General features: G+C 31.2%; 1 protein-coding gene across 1 annotated transcript in view; it reads left to right on the forward strand.

The window, feature by feature from the left end:
- LOC150110261 (GMP reductase 1-like) overlaps nt 1–9063 on the forward strand; it is a 120757-nt gene extending 111694 nt beyond the window's left edge. The window contains exon 8 of the mRNA XM_090398717.1: nt 5927–9063. Within this exon, the coding sequence (XP_090254843.1) occupies nt 5927–5959 (33 nt within the window). The 3' untranslated portion in view covers nt 5960–9063. The remainder of the gene's footprint in view (nt 1–5926) is intronic.
- The last annotated feature ends 2654 nt before the right edge of the window (nt 9064–11717 follow it).

An 11717-nucleotide genomic window follows, 5' to 3' on the forward strand; every position in this document is an offset into this window, starting at 1 on the left:
GCCAAGCACAAACAAAAGACTTGTCAAAAATATACAGTGACAGCATCTTATTGTCTTCTTCTGTATTACTCAAAAATGAAACAATTGGTACCATCCTTAATATAGAGCAGTGGAGTCAGAGTTGAAGAGAATGTGTACACAAGATATTTTATGATAAAGTGATCAACAGGTATTTTCCTGATAGTAAATTAGGTTAAAGCCAAGGTAGGTAGTTTCTCTTTGCTAATTATAGTTGCAGACATGAAACTGAATTTTGAGCATGTTGGCGAAACATGATTTGCAGTTATTTGTGCATGTGCATGAATGCGTGGGTAACAGAGAGAGAGAGAGAAATAGAACAAGGTCGATCCATTTCCCTCCCCCCCATTTGTGTATAATTGTGAAATGTTTTTAAAAGCACTTCAGAGATTTGACCATGATATTGCTTGACTGTATGCTATTTTGTTAGTTTTTAGGGCAGTGTGCTTTTAGCTTATACTTACATAAAAAATAAACCACTGTTATGCCTAGAGGCATGATTATAGTTATAAGGCATGAAAACTGAATAATCATCAACTGTTCTGTTCAGGAATGTGAGAAAATTAAGTTAATAATCTGTGTCCTCTGAGAACTCATTTCTTTCCAACAATTCACGCTGACCATGTTCATTTCAGCTATAGGGGCATGAATGCATAGCCATGTTTCATTGCTGCATGAGACCTATCATGGTGAAGTATTCTGCCTGTTATAATTCAGTGTCATGCAATGAAAATACCTTGATTACAGATTATATCAATGCTAAATACATATTCTAGTCATGACACTCTTTGTCCATATATTTCTATTATAGTCCTTCTAGAGCACAGCAAGTGATAACTGAATTTTTAAGTCCTCTGCTGCTTTGCTTTTCTGGGTGGAATACTTTTACAGTTGACCCTTGAAGAGTGTGGTTTTGAACTGCTCGGTTCCACTTATATGCGGGATTTTTTGAATAAATAGATTGGAAATTTTTTGGAGATTTGCAATTTAAAAACTCGCAGATGAACTACATTGCCTAGAAATATCAAAAAAATTAAGAAAAAGTTAGGTATGTCATGAATGCATAAAATATATGTAGATACTAGTCTATTTTATCATTTATTACCATAAAGTAATAAATTTTTTATAATACACAAATCTATTATAAAAAGTTAAAATTTATCAAAACTTATGCACACAAACACTTACAGACCATACATGGCCATTTGCAGTTGAGAGAAATGTAAACAAACTTAAGGATGAAGTATTAAATCATAACTGCACAAAATTAACTGACATTAATTCGTTAATTAATTAAATTAATTAATTAGCATGAAATAAAATTTTTATAAAGATATATTCATTAGTGTATAGGCTAGGCTACTGTGAAGCAATTATATCAGTTGCACTATGCTACCATAAAGCAGCCATAATGCTGCTTCTTCGTTATTAATGCATGAAGCGTTAAACCTGCAAATATGAATTTCTTTTTCAGATTAGCTTTTCATTTTTGATGTCTAGTATTAGTAATACGTATAACATCTACAGTGATTTTGTATCACATAAGACAATACTGATGTAGGAACTGACAGTCGTGCGATTCATCTTTTATACAGATGACGTAAACTTACGGTATTGATAAATACAGTACAGTATTGTTATTGTATTTTCACTTCCTCATGATTTTCTTTAATAACATTTTCTTTTTTCTAATTTGTACTTTATTTGTAAGAATATAGTATATAATACATACATACCATACAAAATGTGTTAATTGACTGTTTATGTTATCAGTAAGGCTTCTTGTCGACAGTAGGCTATTAGTAGTTAAGTTTTTGGGGAGTCAAAAGTTATATGCAGAATTTTTGAACAATGCAGGGAATCCACACCCTAAACGCATTGTTCAAGGGTCAAGTGTAGTTTCATTTTATAATATCAGGAAATGTAGTTAACTTATTAGCTATTGTTAGAGAATTATTTCTCTGATTTTTGATTTTTTTTTTCCTTCTCACTAATGATGAATTTTCAGGTTATATGGTCTCATTTAATTGTTTCTTTATTTTTTTATTTTAATATCATTCTCACACACAAAAGGTTCTGAGACCAATGACACAACAGTGACATGATTATTGTACCATCAGGATGTGAGAGAGGTGGAAGCGTGGAAGGATAGTTGCACCCTATAATCTTGGCAAGGAATCAAAAGGCCTGACTGCCATTTGGACACGAGACAACCTTAATGCATCTGGTCCTTACAAAGTCGGCTTTAGATTTTTTTTTTTTTTTTCCTCAGTTATTAGCTGTAGTCATTGGTAATTCTTGGCTTGGACTGCTTTAGCACAGTTGTTGGAGAACCAAGATTTAGTTGAGGGTTCTGAGTAGAGTAGAGAATAAAAGTAATCATCCCAGCAAGAATAATTTCATTTCTGTTATTAGATCAGAGCAAGTGCATGGATCAGAAGAGTGGAAACAATAATCAGACCATAGAAATGAGACATAGAAGTCCTGAAGATCATAGTGCTTTGAATTTTACAAACACCTGTTAGGGGACTGAAGGAATGCAACTTTTTTTTTTCCCTAATATTAATTAAAATACAGCTTTATGCAGGCATTTGTAACAGTGAGTGAAACCATTACTCTGTTATAGTTTTTTTTTTTTAATACCATTAGGATGTTTTATTTTCTTGTTTTACATTTTGAAATGTTCAAAAATCTAGACGAGTCTCTACTGAAAAAATCTCTTTCTCTTGACCTTCCATGGCTTTATTTTCATATAAATAAATAGCAAGATTGTTTATAACATATACATTATGACTATGCCCCACACTACAACGACTATACTTGCAATTACACACAGCACTAGGTTCTTGTACCTCTTGTGTGTGGGATAAATAAATATATATATATACATATATATATAAATAACACTTAGTCATAATTCCCTCAGAATCCAACAAAAAAGAAAGAAACAAAGATACATCATAAACTGAATAAAACTTAATATCAGGTTGTACAATAAATTGCAAAAGAAGTTATCAATTTCTTTTATCAAAATATCACAAAACATGAGAGAAAAATGAATGTTTAACATGCTTTGTAATCTTTTAAGTTAAAGATCATTATTCCATCCACAGTAATGTTGTTTGTTTTTACCTTTTATGAATGGGATTGCCATAAAAAAATAAAAAATAACAATAATAATAAAATATACTCACATAGCATAAAGTCAAGCCCTTGTGAAACATGCTTATCAACATTTTGCTAAAAGAAAAATTAAAAAAAAAAAAAGTTTTTTCATTGAAATATATATTATCAGAAGATTTCTAGCTTAAGGTATCTCGATGGTTGAGTAGTGTCACCATGAATCACTTGGGAAAGAGATTTGAGTTCAAATTCCTTCCATGATAGGAGGACTTTGTTAGACTTTTCTGAGGCTGGGGTAAATTAGTTAGTATTAAACATAGATAGCAACATTTTCCTTCCCACATATCAAATTGGCCCATGAATGCATTCAACAGACATAACATACTGTGGGCATTGGCAATGAATATTCTATCATTTAAAGAATAAGAAAAGAAGGTATTATTAATGTCAAAGATATTATTGCCAAGAGCCAGAATGTGCAAAGTTGACGTGGTCCATGTTTCCTATATCTGTTAAAAAGTTAGCTAATTTGCTTGAACTCATAAAGAATCTCTTTATTAATCTTTGTAACAGGCAGTAGCTTAATTATGAGCAGGATTAATTGGTCATTTAATCTGCATGTATTGGACAACTTGCACAGTTTTAATTTGTAGTTTCAGCTGTTTAAGGCAATTTTGAGAAACTAACATTAAGAGTAAATTTGTGTAGGCAGAGAATCAGCTGTGTACTTCCAGTTTGTTATAATGGGATAATTTGCTACTTAAATATTCTTGTTTGCAATTTGCTGGATACATTTTTAAATAATGATATACAATTCAGCTGTGTTAATTTGTATATATGCATTAATAATTATTTTATTTGGCAAGTATATGTAAAATATTTGAGTGAGTTTCTTTTTTTTTTTTTTTTTTCATCTATACTTTTTAAATTAATCATTTTCAATTTCAAATTTCACTTATCTTAGAATTATTGCTATCTTTATTAAAAATTCAAGCACATAAACAAGTAAAAAAAAAATCACATAAGCAGAAAGGTCTGTAGCATCAGTAAAGTTGATAATATATTTCAGTCAAGGCTAAGTTAGGTCAGTTTCATATGAAGCGAAGGTGGCCAAGTTTTCTCTGTTTCTTTTTCTTCCTTGTAAAACAGACAAACTAACAAATTAAATGATATACACAGTTCATAGGCATGAATATACTGATAATTCATTGCCTTTACAATAATTCTAAACATTCCATCTAACTGTAGACTAGTTTGGCAATTGGTTCATTCATCTGCCTTAATAGCTCAATTGGTAAAAATTATTGCTTGTTTACAGCAAAGGCTGTAGGATTTGAATCTCGTGTAAAACATGGGTGTTTGTAAAAACTTGCTCTGTATGAGCTGGCATAGCTCATTAATTTATAGGGGCTTGTCTTTTTTTTTTTTTTTTTTAACCAGTCTGTGATCATTTTGATATGATGATCACATGGAATGTAATGCTATGCTTCTCTTAAAAGCTGTTGACTATAAATATTGAATATTGCGAAAGAAAAGATGTCTTATAAATGAAAATAAATAAACAAAAAAGTATGGCACCTTTACCAATTTTTAAATTTCTTCTATTTTGAAGTGTTTTTGAAAATTTTATTCCAAAAATAATCATCTCACCCTATTTAGTTATTAATAGATTAAATTATTTCTATCGAGAGTTAGACTGCCAGTGATGAGTTCTTTTGGCTCTTTGGAGGCCTGGAAATGATACCAGTATTATCACAATACTCTGTGAGATTTTGTTGAAAGTTTTTTCACTTGGTTATACTATAAATTAAAGATGCCAAAAAAATTATATTCTTGGTTTTGTCCTTTCTCTAAGTGCAAGCAAACAAAGTTTGCATGTGAAGTAACTTCACAATTGGACTACTTGTATATAGAGGCTAATGACTTCATATCAATATCCCATAACAATGCACATATCCTTGCAGACATCTATAATGCCATGAATTATGGGGAGGATCACTATCCAGACCTGTTTCGATCTTTATTGACATTTATACATGTGTCCAAGTTTCTTTGCACTTGGATAAAGGATGAAACCAAGAATATAATTTCTTAACATCTTTAATTTATACTCTGTGAGACTGGTGGTTACTTGTGTATACTGTTATAATATTTGCATCATTTCCAAGCCTCCAAGGAGTGCTAGAGGATTTAAATTGTCCAGATAGTTTAATTACATTCAAATTGTCAACTTTTGTGACAACAGAAAATAATAAAAACTTATTTGGTTTTCTAAATAAACAGTCAGAGTTCTTTATTTGATAGACAGTATTTTCATTTCAGATACTTTTAATTTTGAATTGATATATTATATTTATCAGCAATCTTTCCTTGCATGATTTATAATGTATTTGTTGTGCAGAATGAAAAAAAAAGTTTTAATGTGCTAATAGAAAACTTGTCAAGTTTGTTAATGAGCTAAAAGTTTTTATAAATAATAAGAGAAAATATTGTAGTTGATGTAGTAAATTATTTTACTATATAGTTTGCTTAAAGACTCTCCTTAAATTGTGAATAACAGGAGTTATACATAGAAAAGGTATAAGCTAGAAAAGAAAAATTAATCTGTTTTGTCATTAGTCTGATAGTTGATAGTTGGATATTATTTTCAGTGATTTCTGCTAGTCTTTTTGTTTGTTTGATGTTAATTATTGACATAATGTAATTGTAAAATTTTGCAATTTTTAGTTAATTTTTATTTTGTTGATATTCATTATCAAAGTATTTATTTATTTATTTATTTCAGCTGTATTGTATAATGTTCAGATCATCATCATAGATTAAGTACCTATGGAGAATTTTGAAGAGTTAGCAATAATAAGGTTTAGATATTCTTTATACAAATACTGATTCCATAAAAAAGTACGGAATGTTGAAAAAAAAAAAGCCTAGTTAAAAGAGCCCATAATTTATCCGAAGAAAATCTAGATTTTCTTATTATAAATATAACGTACTATGCCTGTATTAGGCATCTGTATATAGTTTAAATAGCTATTTAGGTATTAGAAGAATGTATAGATGGGAAAAATATAAAATTATTGGGATTATATTTAAATAAAAAATATCTCTTGTTATAGATCAGTTAATTATGAATTAAAATTCTGCTTGCAGAGTATGTATAGACTAATTTTGTTTTTGTACAAAACGCTGTGGTGAAACTTGCTGTTTATTTTTTATTGTAGTCATTTATATAGTAGCCATGTGCAGGGTGTTTAATAAGATTTATATGCAGTAATATTATATATATATTATATATTTATATGCAGTAATAATAAGATTTATGTTAATGCAGTAATAATTTTAATTAATAGTATTTCTACTAGTCCACCAAGTAACTGTATATTTTTTTATTACAAGTCACTGAATTTTTATTTGAAATCATAATATGTTTATGAATAAATTTTGCCCAGTGAGACTTCCTTTGTGTTTAGTAACATTTTTTAAAAAAAAATTTGAATAATATAATTCTTGTAAAAATATTTTAACTAAATAATAAGGTTGACAACTTTAAGCTGTGATCCCAACTTTCTGTTGCCCAGCACTTTTATTCTATTATTATGATGATGATTTGTTGAAAGTAAAGATTTAGTTTTTTGTCTTTGTAATGATATTTTTTTTTCTTTATTCATTTAATATATGCTGAGTTAGGGAACTTCCTATTTTAAGAAATGTGCACTTTTGATCTAAGAGTTTAAATGAAAATATGAATTTTACAAAACAATACCTTTATCAGTAAACCCTTTACTTATGTATACTCTTAACATGACCATGTATAGGATAAATGCAATTTTGCAGATATATATTATTATTTAAAAATTTTTACAATTCAATTTATTGTAGAAAATATTTCACTTTTTCTGTTTTGTAAATGTATATCTTCTTGCACACATTTCTTCTAGGGGGTGAGTAATTCCACTTACTATTAATAATCTGAGTTCTGTTGCATTGCATTAGATATTGAAATATTATTATTATTATTATTTTTTGACACACACATATATCCATCATTTTTCATTTAACTGTGATACTGGAATCATATGTCAAAATTTAATTTATTTAATTCATAGTTGTCTTTCTTTTGTTCCACCAAATAAATAAATATCAGATTGGATATCAAAAAAGCATTGTTTCTGGTGAAATTGGCAGCTAATGACAATTCAGAAATGGAGAAAAATAACTGTTACTCAAAATTATTATAGTTCTTGAATTTTACTTTGCATTTATTCTGAAGTATATCGAGACCTCAGTTCTCTTCACATATTAAAAATTGTTTATGGAGTTGGATTATCACTGTTTGTGCCATTATTTTTATTTTGTTGGTGTTATTTTTTTTTTTTCATGACTTTCCTGTATTCCTTATTCAATCTGATTTTAAAGATCTTCAGATTTTAAATACTAGTCTTCCCAGCTTCATGTCATAAAATTCTGAAGTGTCATTCTTTTGCAGTGAAAAGATATTTCTAATAAACCTTAATGTTCTTGTTAAATTTTAAATTATTGAATGTCACATTAACTTTATGACACATAAGTTTTTAAAGATTCATAGTAATATGAATAAACAATAAATATTTATTTATCTTCTAAGGAATGTACAACAAGCTTTTGTAATAATTGTGTGTGCTTTCAAAATATATTTGACATTTTAAATATGTTATTATTCATTTACCAGTTTTTCTGGAAAGTTGACTTGCATTTATTGTACAGTTTTACTGTAAGGTTTGCTATTTATTTTTCAAACTTAAATAAAAGTATTTATACATTTGCACAGATGAAAATGTGTCCTCTTTTATTTATTTGCAATGAATTCAAATTTTGAATGCTGATAGAAAACATAAGCAATAAGAAAAAAAAAATCCTTAATATAATCAGCTATCATATTAAATTTTGAAATTCTGTTAAGGAAGGATAAAGAACAAATTTACTGTCAGTTGAATATAAACATTGAAACATTCACATTAGCTGGGATTTTTTATCTGTTTCTTTATCTAGCAGCCAATATTTTTTTTATGAAAATAAATGTCACTCGCTAAGCTTGATGGCAAAGATGTTTATATATGGGCTGTCAGATAGGTATCAGAAAGTTATATATGGGGGTGTGGTATTCCATAAGACAATATGGTGTGGTAACCCATAAGGTCACTAATAGTGTACCGCAGGGGTCAGTTTTGGGATCATTGTTGTTCAGTTTGTATATTAATGATATTGGGATGGGTTTAACTAGTGATATGCGCAGCGGTTTGCAGATGATGCAAAATTGGAGAGAGACCAATGCAGAGTCAAGCAGATGTTATGGCTTTGTAGGAGGACTTGAATAGATTGCATTAATGGGCAGGTAGGTGGAACTGTCAGTTCAGTGTTGCAAAGTGTAAGGTTTTGAAATTTGGTAAGCAACAATGGGATCCAAAGCATACACTTGGGAAAACTTTAAAGGAGGTAGAGGAAATGAGAGATCTGGGAGTGGTGGTGGACAAGGACCTGAAATTCACAGGCCACATTGCACAAATTGTGAAGACATTACATCAGATAATGGCAATGATGTGGAGGACCCTGACATGCAGAAATAAAAAGGTTATGAAGCCATTGTATAAGGCTTTGATCAAGCCTCATATGTATTATTGTGAACAGATCTGGTCGCTGGGATTTCATGGTGACGAGGATATTTTGGAAAGGGTCTGGAGAAGATTCACAAAGATTGTCAGTAGTCTTTGGAATGTGGAGTACAAAAACAGATTGAGAGAATGTAAATTGCAAAGTCTCGTGAATAGGAGGAAGGGGAGGAGGATATGATTGAGACATAAGCTAGTCAGGGGTTGTTATCAGGTTGACATGGAAAAGATTTTTCATAAAATGGGAGGTGGGGGGGGGGTAGAACAAGAGGCCATTGCTGGAAACTGTATGAAGAGGGTGTGAGCAGAGAAGTGAGAAGGTTCTTTGCATGAAGAGAGCTTGGCGAGTGGAATACATTGCCTGAGTGTGTTTTTGAATGTAGACACGTTGAATCATTTTAAGGCATGGTCAGATGAGCATTGTATGCAATAATGTGTACCTCCCACGATGAGTCTCTGACTCAATGGAGTTCGGATGTTAATAATAATAATATATGTGAATGTTCTTTTGTCAAGTTTTATAAGAAACTTTATTTTTAACTACTGCAGATAGGTATGATGCTATTATACAAAGCATAGATATATATAAAATCAACATATACATATGATCACACATAATCAACTCTAGCAAACTCAGAGATCAAATTAATAGTTTATTGGAGTGCATTTTCTCTAGGAATAGTCTTGATTATATGGAACTTTAGGTATTTTTGATAGTTTGTGTGCCAAAATGCACCTTTTAGGAAAAATGAAATTTTTTATTTATTTATTTTTTTTTTTAACTGATTAAATTACTTTCAATATTTTGACAAAGTCAAATTGCCATCATCAACGAACAATAAATAAACTGATATGTGCACTCAAGCACTATGTTGGAAAGTAAGATTGAAGGAGAGCAACAAAGACAAGCCTAGTCTTAAATAGTGCCCCCACCTTAGTGGACTAGGATTGGTGTTCTTGGCTGTCATACTTTTAAGGATGAGTGCTTTCCAGATTTGAGGCATTTCATTCAACCAAATTTGCTGAAGTTTGGGTAGTTTCTTAAGGCTGAGAGAGACTCCAGGAAAAGTCTTTCATATTTAAATTTGCTCCTGTGGAGTAAGCTTGGCTTTTTTTCCAGCATATCCTGTGATGAGTATCCAAGGCATGAGCAGCAACCCGTGAGTGGCCATACTAATGGAACTAGCTGTAGTCCTTATGTGCGATGATTCTGATATTAGCTGTCTTGCCTGTTGGGCCATAGTAGAACAGCTTATAACTGCAGAGTACCTGGCAAGTCTAAGGATTGTGATTTGTCTTTGGGGGAGTTGATAAGAAATGGCATTTTTTATATGATGTATAAGTGGTTGCTGTATTTTTTTAGGATTTTTTGCTAGTTTTTCAGATGTGCCTCAGATATATGGCATTGTGATAGTTTTGTACTGTTCTGGAGGGGGGCATTTGGGGATTTTTAGTATTTTTTTGAATTAGTAGGGATTATTGTAACCAATGGCCAAGGAGTGAATGTGTTCAGTAGCGAGGACTTTATTATAAGAACTAATTAATTTTGTCCAGTTATACAGGGTTTTAATAATCTATGCTGCTGCTGGGGGAGGGGTATGACTGTTGATGAATGTATCTACCTGTATGTGTGTGCGGGAGGATTTTCTCTAAACTAAGAATGCCAGGGATCCATGAAATTGGCATATAATTTACTTTTTTATTTTCCTAAGGTGAACTGCTGGATCCTGGTATGCTAGATAAGATGTATTAAGAGCACCAGAGCTGAGTAGCCAAATGGAGAACATATCATCTACATAGCATAGCCAAACTGAAGGTCTTTGGCAGAGGTTAAGGCTTTTTCTTTGAAGGTCTATGAAGTAGTTAGCTGGGAGGAGTGAAGATCCCATGGCTGTTCACTCTGTTTATTTATAGAATTTACCTTTACCAAATGAATAGCCTAAGTTTATAATGACCTTAAACTAGACTGAGATATTGGAAGGATCTCTGCTTGGATAAAGTCTGAGATATTTTAAGAGGAACATTGGTGAATAAAAAAGAGGGGACATCAAAACTGACCATTATGTCAGTATGAGGTTTTCTATACTGAATAATAAAAATTAATCAGAACACAAGAACAAGAAGAAAAATGTGATAATTATGAGAAAAATACATGCCAAGAAATAGGTGATCACATGGTAGGTATTTTCATTTATAATTGCCATGTTTTATAGGTTATGAGAAAGCCTTTACACTTCTTTAGTTTCAAGTCCAGATAATTTAAAGATTTGTTGCTAGATATAAAAGGATGACCATCAGCTGAAATTTTTTTCGAGCATAATCTATTTTGTGCATAGTTGAAATAGTTTTCTTTTTTTCTTGTAGTTGTCTCTCATGCAACATGGTATGCTGCCCTGTTAAATGGGATCATTATCAGAATGGATAAATTGCATACCTGGCAGAAACAATGTTAGTATGCTCTGGCATTCAGATTGGTATCAAAGGACTGGTACAAAAAAAAAAGCACTCTTAGGTATGATCACACTACTAGTCTCCAGCATTACACCTATTTCAGAGATTCATGCTGGTGGTGTCACATCCTGCTGTCACGGAATATAACTGTAACTACTGTGTGACCACAGATGCAAGACCCCTCGATACTTCTGCGCATGACAGAAGAAGGTAAATCCATTCCGATAATAGGGTAATCATTGCATTTTGTGGGATGAATGTGTATTATTATACATCAGAAAATTAGCTTTTCTTTTATGAAATTCTAGTTTTTAAAGTGGTAATTATTTTCCTTATACAACAGTTGGAAAATTTACATATAAAGCATGTGATTTTGCGAGTTGGTAACAAATTCGTACATCGCCTTATTCCTTTCTCCCCTTCAACATGAATTGACTCTTCTTGGCACATTGCTAGCCGAGAGTCTGGCATCTGTGGTCG

This window comes from Typopeltis vanoorti, chromosome 1 (genome assembly GCF_054136105.1).
Source record: "Typopeltis vanoorti isolate ZY-2024b chromosome 1, IOZ_Tvanoo_1.0, whole genome shotgun sequence".
Taxonomy (NCBI): domain Eukaryota; kingdom Metazoa; phylum Arthropoda; class Arachnida; order Uropygi; family Thelyphonidae; genus Typopeltis; species Typopeltis vanoorti.